The sequence below is a fragment of the Empidonax traillii genome, unplaced genomic scaffold (assembly GCF_003031625.1).
Source record: "Empidonax traillii isolate 1590-97213 ecotype Southwest subspecies unplaced genomic scaffold, ASM303162v1 scaffold619:size634076, whole genome shotgun sequence".
Taxonomy (NCBI): domain Eukaryota; kingdom Metazoa; phylum Chordata; class Aves; order Passeriformes; family Tyrannidae; genus Empidonax; species Empidonax traillii.
The window spans coordinates 227026-251061 of record NW_020955812.1 but is presented as its reverse complement, the minus strand read 5'-3'; the positions used below and the strand labels follow the sequence as shown (position 1 = coordinate 251061).

At 36.2% G+C, this 24036-nt stretch overlaps 1 protein-coding gene across 1 annotated transcript in view; it reads left to right on the top strand.

The window, feature by feature from the left end:
- The window catches only part of RUNDC3B (RUN domain containing 3B), a 50919-nt gene that overhangs the window by 23777 nt on the left and 3106 nt on the right, over positions 1 to 24036 (top strand). The window contains exons 7-10 of the mRNA XM_027898740.1: positions 1113 to 1281; positions 6381 to 6538; positions 22904 to 23050; positions 23421 to 23536. Of these exons, the coding sequence (XP_027754541.1) occupies positions 1113 to 1281; positions 6381 to 6538; positions 22904 to 23050; positions 23421 to 23536 (590 nt within the window). The remainder of the gene's footprint in view (positions 1 to 1112; positions 1282 to 6380; positions 6539 to 22903; positions 23051 to 23420; positions 23537 to 24036) is intronic.

Here is a 24036-nt window from a genome sequence, read left to right as displayed (position 1 = left end):
CTGTGTAGCCATAAACTTAAAAGTAGTTATTTTGTGTATAAAAATTATATATGCCCTGGTAAATGTAAGATACGACATGAACAGTGTGAGCTGTTAGCACATAATAGACAGTCATGATCAGTTGCATATATGATCTGACTTTCCAGCTACACTTTCCCCCTCTGATCAACCTTATGATTAATAATAAAAAGAATTCTCGCTATCTAATAAATTAGGTAACAATCTGACATAATCAAAAACCATGGAAATAAATAAAATATGTTCTATTGTTAGGTTTGCCAAAATGAAGGAAGTAGTTGGTAGTTAGTAGTAATCTTGTAGGTGTACAACTGAACATGAAATATCCCAGTTATTCTCCCAAAGCTCTTGCTAGTTACATGTTAGTAACAAATTGCGTGGTTCAGTTAAAGCAGAATTTGTATCACGGCAGGATCATGACGTTGGAGAAATTGCTACTTAAAAAACTGAGTAAATTCTGGTAATGTAGTGGGAAGCATAGCTGTAAGGGAAGATTTTTAATGGGTGTTGAGATAAATCAGAATTCTAATCTTTGAGACAGATGTCTGCATTCTCTGACATACATTGATTCTGAATGATACGAAGATATTTAAGCAATGAGTCTGCTTACTGTGTTGGGAGATACATTCTCTGCAGTAACAGGCACATGATCTTTGCTATAACCATAATGATACATTCTCATTTGAAGTTATCATGATTTACCATAGTGACAACCACTTTTTTGATTTCCTGCTGGGTTGTTTTTTCAGAAAAAAAAAATTGTTTTCAGATCCTGCTCTTCCTCCTGAATTTGTGAAGAAAAGATTAAGTCACCACTTCCTTAGCATATTGTAATGCATTTGTCCTTTGTATTCCAGGAGAGTAGCCCACAGAGAGTTGTCTAACTTGACTAAGTTCACAAGCAAATTTTTACTATGCAAATAAAAGCTTAAAATATAAGTTGTGTTTAGTGATCTATCCTATCCCAATATTTTGATTCTTTTTGGTTTGCAGAGCTTTAGATATTTTTAAGAAATGTGATGCTTTAATTTCAATGAGAATTTGCCTTTTTACAAGCATGCCTTTTGACACAGCTCATAAGTGTGTTCCTTCAGTTCTGACAGCATCAGCAGTGATGAAGAAGAGCTAAGAACGCTGGGCAGTAGTGGCAGTGAAGGCAGTACTCCAGAGAACATCGGCCCTCCTTTCATCACAGATGAAAACAGTTGGTACAACAAATGCAAAAGGGTAGAACAGAAGTACCGGCTTGCATTGGAACAGAAGGTAAAAGATTAGTTTCGTGGGGGAGCTGTGAAGCCAAAGCTCATCACCAGCCAACTGGTGACATATCCAGTTAAATTAAGTCAGGAAAATATATTAAATATTGTTTAGCTTCAGGTAAGTGGCCTTAGATTTTATGATCCTCAGAGTATCTAAGCATCTGTGCTCAGTGATTTGAGGGTAAAGAGGTCTGGGGAGATGTGGAAGAGAATAATAATAATAATTCTGAGATCAGATTTCACAATCTAATGTAGAAGTTTTGTCTCCGTTTTCCAGTCTTGGGGTTACATCCAATGTATTTCTGACACTGTTAGTTTGTGAGCTTGAAGTGGCATGATTTTCCACATGACTTTTCTCTTCCTTAGATGCTACAAAATTTTATTGATGTATGTAGCCTGTCAGTAGAAGGCTTTTATGATGGTAGTGGTGTTAAACTTAACGCTTAAGTCTTAGAGTAAACAGAAATGATCAGCAAAGTAATCCATCTAGTAGGAAAAGTAAAATTGCCTTCTCAGTGATACTGTGATGAGTTTTTAGAAAACATATGGTTTTAAGACTTTCTTGAAGCTAGAATGGGAAAGGAAAAGAAAAAGAAATGTGTTTTTATTTGATTTTAATTTAGATGGCATACTGAGTGTTACCATAGAAACCAAAGTTAAGTTTTCCATCTACACCCAAGACACTTTAAGTTAAAGGTGAAGTGAAATACACATCCAAACCTTTTAGTAATTTAGCATTTTTAAAAGGATAGCACTTGTCAATTTTTTATAATGTCATATTACATCTACAGTAATTACAGTGCTAGTGAGAGACAGAAGAGGGAGGACTGTTCACAGACACTTAAGAAGTAGAGCACTGAAGAAGACAGAAGGGATCAGGAAAAATGAAGGGAAAATAAAAAGTAAGAATTTGATTTTTGTAAAACTTTGAGCACAGTAAACCATATGAAGGGCTGGAACTACAGAAAGGTGCTTGGAGGTGTAATTATTTCCCTGAATACAGAATCAAAACTGGTTTACTTTAATACATTTGGAAGAACCTAGCTAAAGTTTTTCTTAGTAACTTTGAAAAAGTCAGACTTGCTTGTGGGATAGTAAGTGAGAGGCATTTTTTAAAAGGACACATACAATTATTTCTTTTGTATTTTGGGTCCCTTAGACTTCTTGGTTTTGAAATATGACCTGAACTGTTGGCATCCAGGTTGCTGGTACCATCTTTCCAGCTTGTGTGGCATTATTTTCCATATGGAAAGAACTTACATTTTTGGAGGTCTCTTTGGTACAGAGAGCATTTCCTCTGCTTCTGCAAACCAAAATGTGGCAATCAAAAGGAATGTCTTCAAATAAGTGAACAAAATGAAAACCTTGCCCTCCCCATCCCAACAGTCCTTGAACCACGGAAAAATATTCAAGACAGGACTTGATCCTTGTGACATAACATAGGATCAGTTTGAACTCACACTCTTCCCCATCATGAGGAAAGTGTCATCAGCTCTGAAGAAGCATCGAAGAGAACAAAAGAAGTGGATGTTTATTTTTGTGGTTCATCCAAGTGGTTTATTTCCAAGGATACCCCATCATACATTATGACATACATGATGCCCAAATCCATTAGCCAGAATCATTAGGAAGCTTTATATTTGCATAAGCACGAAGGTCTTCAGTGGCTGTAACAGCCAGTGGTGGTTTTGATTTATCCATGAGTCTAAGATCCAGAAACTTTCCCGTTCCATTGAAGTTATTTGCCAATCTCATACTCAAATTTTTGAGCATTATTATTATTATTTTAGTGAGTCATGTTATTCCTTGTAACATTCTTTTAATGGACTGCCAACTTCTCTAGCTGTCTAATGTAAGGGTGAATTTAAATCAGTTTTTGGATAAATCTTTGAAAATTTTGATGCATTTAAAACAATTTTCAAAATAATAGCTACTCTGACAGCTGTCGACACTTTCCTAATTGTCCTCCTTTAGAATGCCTACTTGCAATTGCAGCAGGAAAATGACTTTTTTATCTTACAGACAGAAAAAATTCCATTATTTAATTTTTATTTGAGATGTGCCTGCCAAGTTTTTATTTAATTCACCTCAAATATACTACATCTGTTCCATTATAATTTGAAAAAATGACCATTAAGAGATTAGATGGACTATGGAATGGAGCTCCTTTCCTGCTGTTTCTCTTTCTTCCCTTTTGGGGACTTTTTTTGTGGCAATAAGTTGAATCAACAACTGAGTTGCACACACAGCAATAGTACCAGTTAATTGGAGGTGGCGTTTTTATTCAAGCAAAGGGGCTTTCTGACAGTCTATGTGTTGGAAAACTGGATGTTTGTGTCAAGAAGACCAAGTTGAAAATGCCTTTAGTAACTGATGAGTGGATCTGATGGATCCTTCTTTTGCTCTACTGTCATTCACTTTGCCCAAACAATTATAAATTCCTTTTGTACCTCCCAAGTAAGTGTGTGTACTGCAGTCATTAACAGCAAAGGTGAATGATGTTTACCAGGGCCACCATATGACACTAAGATAAAGGTCTCTGTCTTCTGAGTCATTTAAATGGTAGGATAGGGTCAGGTACTATTTTAGCAAGGTATATCCTAGCATTGATTTATTGGATCAACAGCACTGTGCTGGTTTAGACCAAGAATCTTTGGTTATCCTACTATCCTGTCTTCGGTACTTAGCCGAAATAGATCTGGAGGGAAGAATGAACACAAAGCACATCTATATGCCCTGCTTTTCCTCTAATACATTCTTGGCCAATGTATATCAGCTGAGTGACTTCCTGAGGCTAATAAGGTTTGTCTGTACAGTAATCTATGATGGATCTCTCTTCCAAATACTTGTCAAATATCTCTTTCATTTCATGCAAATTTTTTGCATCCCAAGAATTTTTTTTGCAAAGCATTCTGTGAATCTGCCATCTGTTGTGTGAAAAAACACCTCCTTTTCTGTCTTTCGAATCTGGCTTCTACAGGCTTGATTTTGTGATTCCTACTTCTTGGGTTTTTTTTTAAATTAGGAAGAGTTGCTTCCTCCCTCCCCTCTCTAGCCCACTCTGGAAATATGATGAGTTTGTCTTTTCCAAGTTGTCCCCTGTCCAGATTAATGAGTCATACCTTACACATTTGTTACTTATGTGGAAGTTATCCCTTCCCTATTTTGGAATGGTTTAAACTGTTCACTTTGGTGTAGTAAACTCCTAAAGTTTTTGTGTAGTGTTTATACTGGAGCTTTATGTGCTTTTAATGGTGGGATGGTGCATCTCTGTGCCACTGTAGATAAGAGTATTTACTGCTCATAGTATTCTGTTTCTGATGCTTCATGTCTAATATGTTTTTGTAAAATTTGATTTTTTATTTTTTCCCGAGAGGCCAGAAATTTGTGTGTATCCTAACACATCATTCAGTACTTTCAAAATGCTACTTAGAGCTCCAAGGAGTATCTTAGCAGTCAAGATGACAGTAACATTTGATAAAGCAGAACTAGGCATACTGAAAAGCTCTCAAGATTCCTTGGAACTTGTACTGAAACTAAAAAATTCCTATAAAATATGAATATATCGAGTGGATGGAACTATAGGTAACTGTAGAATCACAGAATACTTGTGGTCAGATAACACCTCTGGAGGTTGCCTAGTCCAGCTCTCCTGCTCAGAAAAAGGTAGAGTAGAGCGGGTTGCTTAAGGCCTTATTCTGTCAGGCTGTGAATATCTTGAGGATGCAGACTTCCCAGCCTGTCTGGACAACCCATTCCAGTGTTCGTTTAAGACCAAAAAAAAAAAAAAAGAAGAGGGGGAAAAAAAAAAGGTTTTCCTATATTTATATCCCTGTATTTCAGTTTGTGCCCATTGTCTCTTTTCACTGGCAACCACTGAGAAGAGTCTTTCTCCCCTTAAATACTGATGATAAATAATAATGGATTTCCCATTAAATACTGATGCACATTGATATGATTCATTTTTCTTACCCTTTTCCCTTTACCCTAGCCCTGACCTGAGCAATCCCAGCTCCTTCTTTCTCCTCTCATATGAGAGATTCTCCAAACCCTTAACAGTCTTTGTGGTGCTGAATTTCATTAGTAGCATCTTGATACGAGCTAATGTGAAACCTGTTTTCTTGTTCAACAGGAATTGAGAGCAGCCGCACCAATTCCATATCTATGAAAACTGCCCTTTTTTTTATACTTATTTTTAAGTGTGGACACCTATGAGAGAGTTGCACAGTTTTCCACAGGTTTCAAGGAATATGCACAATTTTATGTGGTGTAGACTTAGTGTATCTAGTTTTAACTGAGACTTTATTAGAAGTTATTCACATCTGACGTGCTGGAACTCTGCCTGAAGAAGGAAATGGAATAGCTGATTAGTATGTGTAACATACTTTGCGGCCAGCGTGCCATCACAGCTGGCATTAAATACTCACATAGTGGATTTTTTTAGGTGACTAAGTAGTGTGATTAGGATTGTCCCATTTCTTTATAGTATCAGGTGGAAAAACAATGGCATACGTGCACATTCCAGCTGTACATGTCCAGTGTTACTAAAAGAAGTGACCTTCACTGGTTTTCTTACCTTATGCTTTACTGTAGATTAGTATTTATTTCAATAACATCCTTTGTATTTTCAGTGTGTGATGAGGTATTGCAGTTTTCAAAGAAACTTTAGAATAACATATATTTTTTTTCATAACAATTCTGGATCCCTTTCATTAACTATATAGATCTATGTAGTTTCTACTCTTGTGCTTCTTGTGCAATATCTAACATCCTGCATCTGTTACGTTGTAGGATTCTGTTCTTTTTCTTGTATTAGTGACTGTTCTGTGTTGCTTTTGAAAAATTAATTTGTGTTTCATGCTGGTGGAACTCCTGTCTGATTTTTTCATATTCCTCTGCAAAAGTATGTGATTTTTTTTGTTGCCTATTAAGAAATATCAAACTAATTTCAAGTTAATTTACCAGTCTGTTTAAAAATAATTAATAAACCCTACAACAAAACCAAAGTAAAACCATATGAATCATAAACCAGAAAATGTGAACATACATAAGGAAGTTTTTGTGATAGCTCTTTTAAAGTTTTCTAACAACTTACATTTCCAGGGTTATCTTGAAGAATTGGTACGACTCAGAGAAAACCAACTATCTGAATCTGTCTCACAGAATAAACTACTATTACAAAGAATTGAAGATATGGATCTAGCTCATAAACTGGAGAAGGAGCAGCTGGAATATATCATTGTGGAGCTGCAAGACCAGTTGTAAGTTAGTATAATGAAGAAACGTTGTTAGAGCAGTATTGTTTAAATTATTTAATTTATTTAACTATACAATACAAAGAGCTTCTGGTCCTGTGGAAGTGAGATAAACTTCTTAAAGAAATTGATGTATTTTAGCTTTTTATGTTTGGTTTTTTTTTTTTTTTTTTTACTGCAAAGTCTTGTATTTGGAAATGGCTCCCCTGAAAACTTCAGTAGTGTAAGACAAAATAATTCTGAGATTAAATATTTAATTTTTTTTTTTTTAGATCTGAAATAGCTTACAGTAAACTTGTTTAAATTTTTAACACATTTTTCTAAACCGTTCTTTATATTCTATGACTTCCAGCTTTAAGGCTACCCCTTAAAAATATTGAAAGCAGCTTCCCTTTGAACACTATTTTTTAATGTTAGGCAAAGGGGGATAAAAGAAAAATACTTATTTTCATTGTTTAGATTATAATTTATTTGTGTGTGGCTCAGACACAGTAGAAGTTCATCTGGTAGTCCTAAAAATATTCAAACTGGTGAAACAGTTTTCTAGTCACCCTTTCTTCAATGCAGGGCAAAATACTAGAACAACAGTAGGCGGCCTATCATTTTAATAGCATTTGTGACTACTAATATGATAGATATTTGAATAGCTTACGATCCTTACACACAATTTATCCTCTCAGCCCTGTCTGTTGGCTGTAGGGAGGTACTCTACTTTTGCAGAGACACTCTCACATTGGTTGAGGCTCTGAGCAAGCTGGTCTGGTGGAAGGTGTTCCTGCCCATGACAGGGGGCTTGGAACAGGATGATCTTTAAGGTCCCTTCCAACCCAGACCATTCCATGATTCTACGTTTAAAGACTCAGATAGATGGAAGACCTGCTGTCTGGTGATAAGTTGCCATGAGACTGCTGTGGTATGCACCCACAGCAATTGAATGTTCTGTTCCTAACAAATACAAGATATTTTACCTTATATTTGGAGTAATTTTTAAGTGTCTGAGCCGTAAAGTAACATCTGTGATCTTTGAAACAATCCAGGATAAAGAGAATATAGGAGACACCGTCCAGAAGGGTCTTTTCTATGCAGTAATAAGTATTTAACTTGTAAACAAAGGTGATTTTTTTTCTTCTTCTCTTTCTCATGATAGATCATTTTATTGCCAATGCTTGAAATGTATTTTATGAAAATCCAAAGGAATACAGAATTTACATTTTATTTGTGCCTATTTCAGAATTGAAGAAGAAAAAAAAAATGTTTTTCTGTTTTTCCAAGTTTTTTTTTCACCCTGCTCTGATTGCCTGTAAGTTTTTGAGAGATACCTGTTCCTGAGTTATTTTCTGAACTTAGTGATATGCCTTATGATTCATGTTATACTGCTTTGGCATCCTTGGTTATTTGGGGGAGGTGTGAGCTCATTTAAACCTACTCTGGCACTGGAAATTTTGAATGTTGATACCTGCTGTTAATTTCTAGCTGAGATATATGCAATCAGACTGTTCTAAAGATCTCAGTCTTTAGAGTTTGATTTTGTTTGCTGGCTTTCTTATGTAAAGGCTCAAACTGTGGAATAGTTTCGATTGTATCTTGACAGTGTGTTTTTGTATAGCTGTTTGTGAGACACTGCAGTGGGGAGTCTGAACTATACTAGATATTTGGAGAGGTATAATGCTGCATTTTTATTGTTGTTAGTGCAGTGTACCTGTCAGATGAGGGAAGGGAAGAAGTACTCCTAGCAGGTTTCTAATGGTCAACACCATAAGTAACGTATTTTCATAATGTTTGGTAATTGGTAATTTTCCTTTTTGTTTTGTGTTTTGTTGTGGGTTTTTTTTCCTTTTTTTTTATTCTGACCAAGAGTGACGTGGCAGCAGAATGTGTTGTATCACTAATATGTCTGTAATGAGGCATGAGTTTTGGCCAGTTGCTTTTTATGGTCCAGCCATTTTAGAATGATGTTAATGTGATTCCACATCTTAGTGTTTTGCTCTCCTACCATTAGTAGCATTTTGAAACAGTGAATGTATGGTGTAATCTGTTTGAATTCTTTATAAGCAGATAAGAGCAAGTTTGGGACTGTAATTCTGCCCAAGGCATACTGCATTACTGTTTGTAAAACACTTGAGATCTGATTTAGGATCATTTGCTGTGTAATCGAAACTATTATAAATAAACATTCTATATTTTCTTTTTAATGATGCTCTTCTATTCCACTGGCTGTTGTTTCTGAGGTAGCAAGTTCTATGGCTTCATACTTCTGTTGAGTAAGGATTTGACAATGCTTCCAAAACTATATTTCACAGGCATGCAAGTCAAAATGTTTTACGTATATTCTCAGTGGGTTTGGGCAGCATCTGAGTCTATGCCTATTTCTGCCTCACCCAGAAAAAAAAAAAAAGTGTGAGGTAAGGAATAGAGATCTGACTCTTTGACAATATAGGTTGTTATTGTTGCTGACTTAGAAACCAGATAAGACAGAATCAACCATTAAACACCAGATAAACAAGGCCTTCTGGTTAAAAATTAGATTTCCTCCAGAGACATTTTTCCACGTGCATGTTTAATAAGGCAGTTTATTGTGAAGCATGAAATAGTTATGGGGATGGGAGATTGGAGAAACTTGGAAGTAATTTTTCTTTAACAGAGAATGTAAATGCTATGCTTTGTGTTCTAGAATTTTCTGTATTCCTAACTTTGTCTCACACATTTGAGTATCCAACCTACAATGAAGAACAAAATTTTCAATTTAGTTAAGAGCTATTTTACAGATCTCTTGAATACCAATATCTGGAAAACAGAGAAGCTGAAAATTTATCAGATTAGTTATTCACAAAACAGTAACATTTTTTTTGTGTGTCTTTCAGCTTAATTGGATTTCTTAGTAATATGCCCACCCATTTGCGGATTGGAGCTCTCTCTTTATAAATTAAGTTAGGAAAGTAAATCTACAATGGAAAACCTGATCATCAGTCCAAAACATTTAAGCTGATGCACAGCTGGGCAACGAGGAGGTTCAGGCCAGACATTAGGAAACATTTCTGTACTGGGAGGGAGGTTCCTAGAGAGGTGGATGATGCCCCCAGCCTGTCAATATCTAAGAGGCATTTGGACAATGCAATTAAATAATATGCTTTAACTTTTAATCAGCCTTGAAGTGATCAGGCAGTTGGGTTAGATCATCATTTTAAGTCCCTTCCTATAGGAACTATTCTGTTCTATTCTCAGAACAGCTTGGTCTTTTACCACCCTTTCAGCATCTCCAGATTTATAAAGTGATTGCCTAGAGATAGGTGTGAATTATAATAATGATGAGGCACTTATGGCCTTCATCTGCTTTCTTCAGAAGCCATCACTGGGGATGTGTTTTTGTCTAGGACTCGTAGTTGAACATTACAGAACAGTGCTTTTGGGTCCTGTCTTCTTTAAAAATAATGTATTTTTACAGTGAGGGTGAGGCAGTTCTCAAGGCCTTAAAGTGCATAAAGTCAATAGCTCACAGGAGGACAGCCACGAGAAGCCTGTGATCCATGGCATGTCTAGCTGAATAAAAAATTCTGTAACACCCAAAATGTGATGGGAAAGGAATCCCAAATAATCAAGGAATTGTATTCTGGAGTATTCAGACTCACATAGGCAGACATTCCTTCCTCCTCTATGATCCCACAAAGAAATATTGAATGTCTCTTGAAGCAGAGAGACATTTGATTGCACACTCCATCATTAAAAATTTCTAAGCACCCCCACAATGTAGGTATATTTATTTATAAGTTATATAAATGTACTATTTTTCTAATCTGTTATTTAAATTTTTAAACATACACAAAAATAGAAATTTAACAGTAAGATATAAGGTTAAATAAAAACTATTTTATATTTTTGAAAGTTTATTAAGAGTACAAAAAGTATTTTCTTCCCATACCCCAAAGGATTGTCTTTCACACCTCCCTTTGGAGACGACTGTATTGAAGGACTAGTTAGCTCAGTCAAAGATGTGACTGGGCAAAATCTGGGACCATTTGCCCACAATATCCTTGTATTGAAACTCTTGAGCTCATCTTAAAGAGGCTTTTTTCCCCCTTTGGGCGATTCTTAGTCTTACTTTTGACTAACACACTACCTGTGTTAAGACAAACTCTGCTGATATTTGTTACTTTAAAGTTTAGATTCTGTATCTGAAATTGATATTCATATGTGTTAAATATTGACGATTACAAGAAAGATTCCATCAATTTCCTGAATAGTGACTCATCTCCTGCAGGGTGACTCACTGATGTTATAAAAGCTGATCACTTTAACGTAGACCACCATCTTTTTAAAATAAGTGGAAGGAAAAGGGAGAGCATTTTATACAAAGCAAAAAAACCCCTCTTAACTTAAAGTGCTTTATTTTTTTTTCCTGCTGAGATATTTGTTTAAATTAAAATAGTGATTTGCATAGTGTTTATCAACATAGGTTTCCTCCTAAGTGATTTCTTAGGGTTTTCAGGCTGGTGCGCCTGGTGTAAGATAATACAGCCGTTTGTCCCAGCTGCTGTTTTCTTTTTTTTAATTTATCACATGTATGTAAAATCTGTTTCTTAGATTCAGTGATTATGCTACATTTTATACCACTCTTTTTTAACCCCCTTTGCTGTTTCTTACTGTATCCCTGTATTGTTCTGGTGTTTTGTGGAGGGGCATGTGGAGGGAAGAAAAATCAGGAAAACTGTTCTAAGTTTGGAATTCTGTCACTGATTATGGCACAGATATGCATCAAGTTTAATTGTAGGGGCACTCTTGCTGTATATTGAACTAAGTTTGTATGCATAACTAAGAATTTTTTTAATGTGTTAACAAATCTTAAAGATAGGTTTATTTAATTTGTCTTGGTGTTACTTCAGAATTAGCCTTTTCAAGGCTTGTAATCCATTCTTAATACCTTAAAATAGCTTAATACTTTAATATTAATAATACTTAATAGTTTAATATCCAGCAATACTGCAGTTTCTATCTGGATAATGTAGGTGTCTTTGTAAAGACAGGAAATCACAATGTACTTGCAACCCTGAGAGACTGGTCTTTTTCGGTAACACTTTAATTACAATAAGTGTTCTGTGTATGCTTTCACCCCTGAGAAGTACACAGCCTGTCACACTTTGCTCTTATCCAGGCACTGGCTGTTCCTCTGTCCTCACACCTCTTTTCCCCTTTGTTAACACTGCAGGGAGCTCAGGGTAATGGCATCTTGCCTTTCAGGAAGGTCCATCAGCTGATTCTCAGCAGCACCTGGATGGAGCACAATAGTTCTGTGAGACATCTGACATGCAGAGTAAATTCATACGTTTAAGTTCAGGCAAAATGACCTTCTCAGTTTCAGGCACACTCTGTCCTACCAGATGTGTTATGGAGTACATAAAGGAAGATTTACTGTATTCTTTGTAGCAAAGATGATTTCAATGATTGGTCATGCCCCATTTGGTTAAAAAACCTGCTTATGAAAATTGCATCTGTGCTTTTTCTTGCTTTGTCAAGGTTCTATTTGTAAATGCTTTAGAGTTTGTAGAGTGCTGCCACAAGTACTCTGCCTGAAAGCAGGCAGGGGGGCTCAGAGATGAAGGTGCAAAGCTGTAGAGGATGTAGGCAATAGCTGTGCTGTCAGGGAAAAGCAGAGAAAAGCTTGTCCAAGGAAACGGAAGCAGAAGAGTCTGAGTGAAGGCTTTGAAATGTAGCCTACTTTGTGGCTCCTTGTGAGTAAAACTTAAATGTCAGTCGCCTGGCTTTGTTATCCTAGCTCAAAAACTAAATCATCTGCAGAAATGGGAAAGCTGGATTGATTTTTTTTTTTTAGCACTCTTACCTTCATTTCACGTGGTCCTCTTTTAAGACTTACTCTTTTTTTTAAAGAAACTGAATTCCCCAACTGCTTAACTACAGTAAATCCAATTTGTTGTAGCTGCTTTATTTTCTCACTGAAAGGAAGTTGGAGATAAAATTCTAATCTTTGATCTTCTTGGCAAATTTCTTTCCTAGAATATGAAAACTGAGAATGCTAATCCTTCTTTCCTTTTAAAGCTTCCATGGATCCTGCTATCAAAGACTAATTCACATTAGCCATGCTCTTATTTGTAATGCTTCCTGTCTGTCCTCTGTCTCCCTCAAGTTGGCAGCAGCAGTTAGAAATCCTTAGTATTGCAGTCTGTTTTCAGGTCCTTCTTTTTTCAAGCTGTATTTTTTTTTCGCAGCAGAGCAAAAATACTACATATTCTGACAGATGTTAAAACTTTTGTTTAGGCAGCGCTTGGGGTTTTGAGTTTGTGTAATTTTTTCTTTTGAAGTTTGCTGCAATACTGTAATCCTGTTCTGTTTTACAAAGGTGTAGTACACAGAAAGATGGGAAGTTCTGTTTTCATTGAGGTGGAAACCCAAGAAGACATGGGTGTTTCCTTTTTGCTTGAAAATATAATTAGAAAAGTTCAGCTGGGCGTAGTACATGGACAGACAGACTCCTGCAATTCGGAGTGCAGCATACAGAACAAGGCACAGAACTGCGCAGAATAAAACAAATTTGCAATCAAGTCTCCAACATGACAAAGGACGTGCTATTCTTAGAATCCACATGGGTTTATTGTGCAGCAGGAAGCCAAAAGTTTCTGGGTTGATAGCAGCCTGAAGGAAAGGACTTACTCTGCAAGATGCAGTAGATAAGGGAGGATTTAATTTTTAAACCCTCATGTTTTAGTATCTCTTTTAGAACTTTTGAAAGGGAGGTTGGAAATGTCTGTATTAAAATAAAACTTAAAATTTTAAAAAAGCTTGAAGCTTTTGAAGCTGTTGGTGTCTTCAAGGATGTGTTGGTATATTTACATTAAAATGTCTGACTCCAAAAGGAAAAAATACTCCTTTTTGTAAGGAGTCTCTCTTCTACCTCTCTCCTCCCCAGCCCCCTTGGTGAGTTAGAGATCCATAGGGACTTTTCTTTCATCATTTTGCATACTTAACAACATCAGCATGGCAATGTGTCCCCTTCTGTGAGTCTCTACTGTGTAATACCAAAATCTGTTTTATGGTGGCATCCTTTCTTTTTTACTCCCATAGCTACACTTCTGTGGATAAAGGCATTGCATAAAAGTAGCAAACAAGAAAGCTTTAAATAAGTTACTTGGACACTAGCACTTCAGGCATTCAAAATTCCAGAGTATTTATCCAGTGTAGAATGACAAGGTTGGGAGCAGGGGAAAATACAGCCTTTCAAGATAATAATAATGACAAGTATTGAACCTCTGAGGCTCTCAATGCAATGCAGTTGCAAATGATGTGCATCCCCAGTAGGAAAGTGTGTTGTGTGGATCATGGAGTTTCTTCCTCTGTTAATATACCTGAACTTACCTGAACTGTGGCAGAAAAAGAATACTTGCTTTGGCATAGTAAGACAACAGACATCGATGTCTCTTAATTCCACAAAGAGAATTATGTCTGGAACAGGTGAAGCTTTTGATTTCATAAAAGGATTTGAATAACTTGATACTGCAAATGGAGGGGCCAGAAAATGTCATCTAAAATATACAGTAAGTCCATCATGGTGCATAATCATTAACTGCTGGAGTACGATCACAGAGACTGAATTTGGTCTCTTCGTGCTTTACCCATTTAGATAAATAAACTTGCATTACCATTTGCTTCTGAGAGTCACAGGGTTTTGTGCCTCATTTCTTAACCCTCAAACTCATTTAATGTAGATTTGCTTCAATATTCCAAAAGATATTGATGACGAAAGCAAGTATTTCATAGGGCTTATACATAAATGAGATGAGTTGAACAAAAGTTATTTTTACATTCTTCTAATATATTTAATGCAAGTTACATGAAGTTGAATACCAAACTAAGTGGGCTCTAAATGACAAATAGTAAAAATATAACCAGTTTTTGAAGGGGTAGAAAAACAGTGCCAAGTTAAAATGGTGAGGAGAGTGTAGTTCTGTATTTGCAGGCATAATCCTTTGTCATTGATATATTGAAGGAATCTCTCTGAGATTATCCAGATGAAAGAAACTGATATTTAAACTATCCTAAATTTCAGTTTTATTTTACCAGATTTATTGGTTTGAATAAATCATATCGGGAATTAACTTTCATCCAGTAAAAAAAATTACAGCAAATCCATTTTTTACTTTCAAAACAAAGTTTGTCTAAAATACAAATAGTCTGACCAAAATAAAGGTGAGTTGCAATTCAGTGTACATATGCACACACTGGTAGAAATGTTTGAGTTTTTTAAAAATTATGGATGATATTTTTAAATTTAGGTTACAATTTGTCTTTCTAGTTTTAAGGCTACAACTTTGTGTCTTGCATTTTTTTAATATTTTGCTAAAATAAAACACAGTCTAAAGGAGTTCTGGAAAGGCTTAGAATAGAAAAAGTTAAATGTCTGAAGTTACAACCAGGGAAATACAATGTAGTGTGTTACCTGATTCTTGAACAAGAACTGCCTTCCTGTTTGGATAGCAAGTGGTTGAGATACAGACTGGTGCCTTTTCTGTTTGTCACTGAGATGTTCTTATGCAACCATGTAACATCATAATTTTTCAGAATGTTGTTATCCAAACTACAGCTCAAATTATTGTCTGTATTCTGAAACAAAGACTCCGCTGTAGTTAGGCCAGAACTGAACAGTCAAGCTGCTGGTGTTTCTACCAATATAAACTTATCCAAGTTATCTAAAGGTCAAAAAAAGATCAAAGGCGGTATAAAATTGATAACTAATTTTATTACTGGAGGATATATTTCAAGATCTCTGAGACAATAAAGGAGGACTAAAAAATGCTGAAGAATCTTCGAGGGGTTCTATTCTATGGCACAACTAGTGCCATTGCTGTGACACACTGAGATCTGTTGGTCAGTCAGAAAGAGTTAGAAAACGTGTTGCGGTAGGACATTCCCGGTTTTTTTCACTGCAGCAGCTGCCTTTAGAAAGTCTGCTGGGATCTAACTGCTCTGGCATCTAATTTGGGGAATGCTGTGTCTGTGCACAAGACACAAACCTGAGAGAGGTGATATATTGCAGCATCAAAATCTACTGGTAAGTAACCCGTTTTCATACCTGCTGATCTAATTTCTCAAAGTCCAATGATATACCAGTCCAGACAACTCACTGTCATGCTACAGTACTGACAGTTTGGGAGTTCCCTTTTATTTTAGAGTTGCTCTTACAGACTTTGTTTCTATTCATGTATGCTGTCAGTTTGAGTTTGCATTCCATATTTCCTGTCCTAAATAAAGTTTTTTAAAGTTTGTTCTTTCTTACTCAAATGTTTTTCTTTTTTTTTAAGCTTTTATTTTTACTTTTACTTTTCACTACTCAGGAAGTTCTTGAACTGGAGCACTCATCTGATATAATTCCCTTTCTTAGGGAATTAGTCTGTTTGGTTTATTTCCTGTCTTCATCTGCTGGTAGGAGGGCAAATTGCCAACTGGACTGGCATTTTCTGGATTTGGAGAAATTAAACTTGCAGGTAAGAAATTACTGGTTTTTCATAGGCATAATTGGAACCAGAACTGACTTTTGGTTTATTAAACAAACACAAAAAACTGTGTAAATGGGTCTTGTGGAATAGGCTTCCAGTCGTGTGAATCTGGATTTGATCCAGGGGAAGTTGGAAATCCAATCTAGCTAAAACGAGACCAGAAATTCTATGTGGTTACCCAGATAAGGCTTTTCTAAATTAGCTTGGACTAGAGATTAAATTTTATTTACTTATTTATTTTGAATTCCCAGGTAATATAGTTACAGTATAGTAACTGACCAAAGATAATCACTGGTTTACATCATTTCTGTTGTGCATGCAGGAACCCCACATACAGGTTGTCTTTTGTCCCCATCCCTCACTGAAATGTAAGTCAGGTCACACTTTGAAAATGCAGAAATCTTAGATGTGTTAAGTCAAAGGAGTAATTTCCTAATCTTTTGAGAGGCAACTGAGCTGCCAAAAACAATGCTAGTGCAAAAAGAACTATTTGTGGGGTTACCTTAGGAATTAAATTTAAAAATTTAAAAAACGAAACAAAGCAACAAGAAACAAAACACAAACAAAAACCCATAAAGGTGTCTTCAAAAATTTTTTAAATAGATAATTTTGATGATCCATTTTCAGAGTGGCTCCTTACTTGATTGTACCAGAACTGAAAGGGCAGCAGGAATGGAAACAGGCAGTAATTTGTCAGTAGCATTTTATGTATGTACCTTAGAAAAATATAACTTGTATGTGCTTAATAGATAATCTAAAATAATAAACCCTTATATAAACAACTCTAAATACTAGAAGTTGAGGAAATCTGCAAATAAATATTGTGGAGAGTACCTGACAAAGAAAGGGGCAGTGAACACTAGAGGAGAAGGATGTTTATTGGAAGACTTCACTAATCTCACATTTCCCAGCTTCTTAAATACATTATTAAATAACTGAAAGTCAAAAACATTTTTGGGAATAGCTGTGTAAACCTGATGAATGCTCTGGCTGCTTCTGTTATTCTCGAATAAAAGTTGTAAATTTTACAGGCCTGGAAGGAGCATATGTGTCTGCAGACACTTAGTTCCAACTTGGGAATATGTTAGTATTGATTAGTTAATGACTCATAAGTATTCTCAGGAATTCATTAGCAGGATGTTTTTACTTTCCTTTGTTTTTGAAGAGAAACTTAATTTAAATAATGGTTCCTGGTTTAGAGAACAAAAAATACAAATGTAAGCCAAATATTCCTTAGTTTTTAGTGACGTATTCTAGTACTAAGATGATGTTCTCATCTCTTTTGCTGATTGTTTTGCTGAACAAATTATTACTTAAAGTAGTATTTTGAATTTTTGTGGAGGGTTTTTTTTTTTTTTTCAGACATTAAAAAACCCCTATCACAATTCAAATGTTGTAACTTGAATAGGGTATCCAGGGCTAACATGGTGAGACTGTGTATATTATACTTCTCTTATATGTATGCGTTATGGAAAAATCTATGCTGGGAAGTAGTACAAAGGATATTTTTACATTTTAAAAGCAATGTCCTGGTCTCAGCTGGGATAGAGTTAATTTTCTTCCTAGTGCTGTGTTTTGGATTCAGTATGAGAGTAATGTTGGTAAGAGACTGATGTTTTGGTTGTTGCTGAGTATTTTTTCTCTACCTGCTATCTCGTCAAAATTTCTTGATTTTTATAATTTTTTCAGAACTTGAAACACTGTATGAAATTATATTACAGAAGTGTTTATTGGGGTAAGGACTGCTAAAGATACAACTGTTTTCTTTCTGCAGATTATAAAACAAAAAAGATGGTAATTACTGTAGACAGAGAAGATAACAGTTAGTTGAATGAGGGAGGGGAAGTTCACAGACTCTCAAACAATTGAGAATTTTTTCATGCCTAGATAAGAGAATGTACCATAAATCAGTTTAACACCTCTGCTTTCATAATAAGTTCTTACATATCCTTCCTACTCTGCACAAAATTTTTCTGCACTCCTCAGTCTCACCATGTTAGTTCAGGATACCCTATTCAACCACATCTTACTGCCTTGCTTTCATTCAAACAACACAATCATACAATCTCTTATTCAGATCCACTGTATTCTCCATGTAGCAACTGCCTTCCTGAGATTACTACTTTTAGCCCGTTTTTTTTCCAGTCTGAAGAAAAGGAGTTAACAGCTTGTTGTATATGCTTGTTTTCACTCAGACTTGATCGTATTTCCTTATTTTTTAACTTCTCTCTTTAGTAAATCCTTTTGTCTCTCTTACTTCTCTTCTTTTTTCAGTGTCCTTGCTTTTACTCTTGTATTAAATGGCTTAACATGTTGGCTACAAACCTTACCTTGCATCATGTTTAAATTCTCACAGCTACAAACCCAAGAGAACAATATTTTATTGAATTTTATTTAAAAGTAAAACTACATACTTGTGATCTTCAGTGTTATTCTTATGATGTATATTGGATTTTGTTCCATGTAAGTTACAAGTTAAGCAATAATATCCTTGGTAAAATCTAGGCTTTGAGTCTTGGTCTACAGGTGTTCAGGTCATTCTGGATTTGAGTTGGTGTTTCTTACCAGTGGCTCGTTCTTAGAAACAGAAGTGGTAGAACAAAATCTTTGTGTACATAGACCATTCCAGTTCAGTGTGTGTTGCTACAGACCAGCACTTTATACGGAAGTATATATTGCATTGCATTACATTTGTGTGACCTTTTGGTAACACTTAAAATATTTCACAGTTAAGGCCCAAAGAGTTCAGCAGTTACTCTTCTTTCTTTCTTGCTTTCTTTCTTGCTTTCTTTCTTGCTTTCTTTCTTGCTTTCTTTCTTGCTTTCTATCTATCTTTCTTTCTCTTTCTTGCTTTCTTGTTTTCTTTCTTGCTTGTTTGCTTTCTTGCTTTCTTTCTTGCTTGCTTTCTTTCTTGCTTGCTTTCTTTCTTGCTTTCTTTCTTTCTTGCTTTCTTTCTTTCTTGCTTTCTTTCTTTCTTGCTTGCTTTCTTGCTTGCTTGCTTGCTTGCTTTCTTGCTTGCTTGCTTTCTTGCTTGCTTGCTTGCTTTCTTGCTTTCTTTCTTGCTTTCTTTCTTTCTTTCTTTCTTGCTTTCTTTCTTTCTCGTTTTCTTGCTTTCTTCCTTTCTTGCTTTCTTTCTTGCTTTCTTTCTTTCTCTTTCTTTCTTTCTTTCTTTCTTTCTTTCTTGCTTTCTTTCTTTCTTGCTTTCTTTCTTTCTTGCTTTCTTGCTTTCTTGCTTTCTTGCTTTCTTGCTTTCTTATCTTTCTATCTTTCTTACTTTCTTGCTTTCTTGCTTTCTTGCTTGCTTTCTTTCTTCTTCTGATTTTAGATTTCATTTTTGAATATTTTGGGAAACTTGTAAATTCCACAAATATTTATTTGCCATTTCTACTTCTCCACCATTTCTTCATTTCTTACCTTTGCTCTGTCATGACTGTAATTTTCTTCTGAAAGCTTTTGTATGCCAGACTTAGTTTACTATACAAGCAGATAAATAAGTTTCAATAGTAATATTGTTTGTTTGGTTAAACACCTGACTGTTAACATCTAGAGGGAAGCTCAGTCTTCATTACGCTCCTGGTGATGAGGAAAAGTCCTGCTTCAAACCCTGCCCTGATCTGGCCAGCACTGGTTACCATGTTGGCATTCTGGGGAACAAGAGTGTTACTATGGAAATTGTCTGCCTTGGACAAAATAAACTGTAGTCCTTTCAGAGCTCTTAACATCTAGAAAGGGCTTCTCTTGTCTGAACAAGAGCAGGACAGCACTTGATGATCTTATGCAGCATTTCTTCACATTTTATGTTCTAAATCTTGTATGCTTCAGTGATCTTAAAGGTCTTTTCTAACCTAAATGGTTCTATGATTCTGTGCAGTTTCACACTTTGACTCTTCAAGTAAGTCTGGTTAAACAGAGGCAGAACCAGGTTTTGCGTATTATCTTGAGAGAATTGCTGTTTGCAGGCAGTGCCTTTATAATGACTCTGCTGCAGCAGAATCTCATGATAATTGAAAAATGACTGCAAAAGAGCAAAGAGCTAAATAATCTTGAAAGCTGAAAAAATAGGTGGTAACTAATAACACCTGCTGTAAATATTTTGTCTAACTCTCTAATGTCTATACTACTTATTTACATATATTAGTTACTGTGTTTGGACTGATTTTATATATTCAAATATATTTTTACATACCTTTTAAAAATTCAAAATGAAAGTTTTAGGAGGAGAATAGTTAGTTCTGTATCCTACTTGATGCCTAGTTTTCTTCCGGAACATGGTGGAGTGGTTTAAGAAGTGATCTGCTGGAACTATATCTTTTAATCTTGTTATGCTAAAATCGCTGGAGCAATTTGGTGAGTCTTCAGAATTTCTTTGTTCATACAGAAAGGGTGAAATTTCAGGTTACTATAGTATAAAGATTTATGGGGAAAGCCTCAACATAGAAACCCAGGTAGAATGCAAAAATTCCACTATTAGCAACTTGCCTGTAAATATGTGTTGTGTGGTGATAACACACAGGAGTTTCCCAAATGGGAATTTGCACGTATGTGTTATATGTGTGTGAATTTGCATTTAGGCATTGTGGGCATAGTGACTCATAATAAATTGTGTCCTGTTACAAAACTTGTATGAAAGCATGCAAGCTGTCCTTCCAAGTAAGGAGGTGTTTCAGTGTACCTGGCAAGCCTCATGAGAACTTGCTATCTCTCTGTTTCAGTTCCCTTAAATCAGCAAACGTGTAACAGACCTGTTTAATGCTCAGTGTACCCCATGGAATTAGGGTAATTACTTGGGGAAGGGAATACCATACAAGATACTTGAAATTATTGAGAGCTTTGGGTTAGCAAAGAGCTTATTCCTACAAACCCCTTAGAGAGAGGAGGGGAGGAGGGAGACCCCTGGGTAGAAAAGTTGATTGTTTGCTTCTATGAATGCTGGGGGAATTAGTCATCTTGAAATAAGTTTCTCGAAACTAGTTTTATTCACTGTGGTACTTTACCCCCTTCCTGTGCAATATTACTGTGCATCTGACTGTGTTCTCAAACTCAGCTGCTAAAAATTCTTTACTGAGCTCACTATTGTCTTACTTTGCTTTGTGAGAAATTTTGGCTCTTTGGGCTGTCTTATGCGCCCTTATTGAGGTTCCTGTCTAAACAGTTCAGAAAGCACCAGATTACCAACTGCGTTGTAAAAATAGTCCTGTTGACAATGTTATTTGAGAATTCACATAAATGTATGTGTGCCATGAATAGTTACTTAATTTGCTGTGCAGTTTGGCATTTCAGATAACATGGCATTTGGCTTTGAACTTTTGAGTACATTTGGTATGGAGATGCATAACATTAGCTTTTTGCTTCAGGCCAGAGATAGTCAAACTTGTTGTAGAGCAGCATTTTACGATTGTCTAGTATTTTGTGGATTGGAGAATTTATGGGTTAACAAGCACTATTACTTTTGTTTCTAGTAATTCTACAGCGGTATAAGGGTAGGCGGGACATTGCTTTTTATTATTGAAAAAGGGCTGATCCTCTCTTGGAGCCTGAAGAACTACATACTTTCCTTATTTCTGGATGACTTGGCAGGTGATTTCCAATGCTGGCATTTTAGCTTCCTCATTTTCAGAATTTTAGAAAACTGATTTGCTTTATGGGAATATGAGGCAAAACTAATTTGAACATGTAAGGTGTATACTTTTTCTGTCAATTATAGACATAAGTTAGTAGAAACTGTAGGGTGGTAGAAAACAGAATAACTATGTATTATATTTTGCCTGGAAGGATATAATGGAATTAACACAATTGAGTTTCAGTTCATTCATTCACAAGTATTGAAGGGGGCAGTGGGAGGTGTTCAAACTACAAAAAAACCCTGGGGACTGGGCCGTGACAACATCACTTTCCCATAGTGGGTTTGCAGAATAGTTGGGCTGTTAATTACCATTATGCTGGCAGAAAGAATCATTTGCCTATGATTGCTTTTTGTTTATTGCTTTTGCAGAAGGATTCTAATTTCAACTCTTTTCTGTGCAGAAATATGTCTCAATAGGTTTCTAAATTGCTTCCCCTAAGAAAAATGAACAGTTTAAGGTGCTTTATGAAAATTGCAGTCTGTTTGTCCCTCAAAGTAGAACATCTGGCCGGTTGCTAGCTCAGTTTTCCCCAGGGCTCAGCTTTGGGGCCAGTCCTGTTTAACATCTTTATTGATGATCCGAACATGGGCATTGAGTGCACCCTCAGTAAATTTGCAGATGACATTAAGTTGTGTGGGAGTGTAGATCTGCTCAAGGGTAGAGAGGTTCTGCAGAGGCATCTGGACAGACTCAGTCCATGGACTAAGGACAACTGCATGAAGGTTCAACAAGACCAAGTGCCGGGTCTGCACTTGGGTCACGACAACCCTATGGGCACTACAGGCTCAGGGAGAAATGGCTTGAGAGCTGTTCAGCAGAAAGGGACTTTGGGGTGTTGGTCCACAGCTGCCTCAGTATGAGCCAGCAGTGTGCCCAGGTGGCCAAAAAGGCCAGTGGCATCCTGGCCTGTGTCAGGAATAGTGTGGCCAGTAGGACTAGAGAAGTGATTGTGCTGTACTTGGCGCTGGTGAGGCCGCGCCTCAAGCACTGCATTCAGTTTTGGGCCCCTCACTTTTCAAAAGGATGTTGAGGTGCTGGAGCGTGTCCAGAGGAAGGCAAGAAGGCTCGTGAAGAGTCTAGAAAATATGTTCTTATGAGGAACAGCTGAGGAAGCTGGGTTTGTTGAGAGGAGGCTTGGGGGGACTTCTGTGTTCAACTTTGTCAGGACTATTTGTCCTGGTTTTTCTTTCTGTACCTTAAGGAATTGCCTTTAATAGACTGGGGTTTACTGTTTGTTGTATTCACAGAACTGTGCTAAAGAATAATGACTTGAGATCAAGACAAGAATTAACTACTCACCTCACCAATCAGTGGCCTTCCCCAGGAGCTCTGGATGTCAATGCTGTTGCCTTGGACACTCTACTTTATAGAAAGCACAATCAACAATGGGATGAGTAAGTTTAATGTTTATTTCAATTCCCTTTTAGAGGAACGGGGAAACTAAAAATTATGTATTTCCCTCAGCATACTCTGAAACATCCTGTCAGAGTTGTCTGTTACAATGTACAATGATCAGCTGGTAAATAAAAACAGTTTCTCTTGCTTACCATAAAAATTTCCTTCATTTGGATTAATTAAAAAAAAAAAAAGAGAAAAGTAAACTATTGCTTTAGGAAAAAACTGATTTAGGAAACAAACAAATTAAAAAGTGTTTTAAGAGAAGAAATGTTAACTGCCTAGATTTTTCTAGAAAATGTTTTAAGAGTTAAAAATATCTAACTTTATCTTTAAATCTGTTGCTATTGCATATTGATTGCTTTGCAGGAAAAGTTTTCAAAGTCTGGATCAGCTTTCAGCAGAAGTTAGTCTTTCTCAATCTTCTCTGGATCCAGGTCACTCACAGGATGGGAAGCAGGATGGAATGAACATGTTAAATGAAGGTACAGAGCCAGTCTAGTGGCTTCCTTTAATTTTGTTCTTCATAGCTCTGAACTTCAGTCCCTGTGAGATGAACTTTGAGTGTGAAGAAAATATACATTGAAAAGCATATTTTCATTGTTATGCAAAGTGTTCCAGAGTTCCTGGGGAAACCCCCAAGGACTCTGCTTCAAATAATTTTGGATTTATGAAGATACCCTTCCCACTCCCCCAGTAAGTATAAGACTTTGTGCTGTGTTTAAAGCTAAGCTTCAAACATGTTGCATATCTTCTTTTTCCATCACAGAACCAGTCAGCTCTGCTACAAGGAGGATCTTCTGACATCTTTCTGTGTAATAAACTCTATAATTTTGGTTCTTAAAAGAAAGATTAAAGGCAACTGGATTTGCAACTACCACTGTCATTCTTACATCTTGCATTTAACATTTATCTGTGAAGATGCAGCCTGACAGTGTTTCCATTGAAATAGAGAGAGGAACATGATATGAACTGTGTATATAAA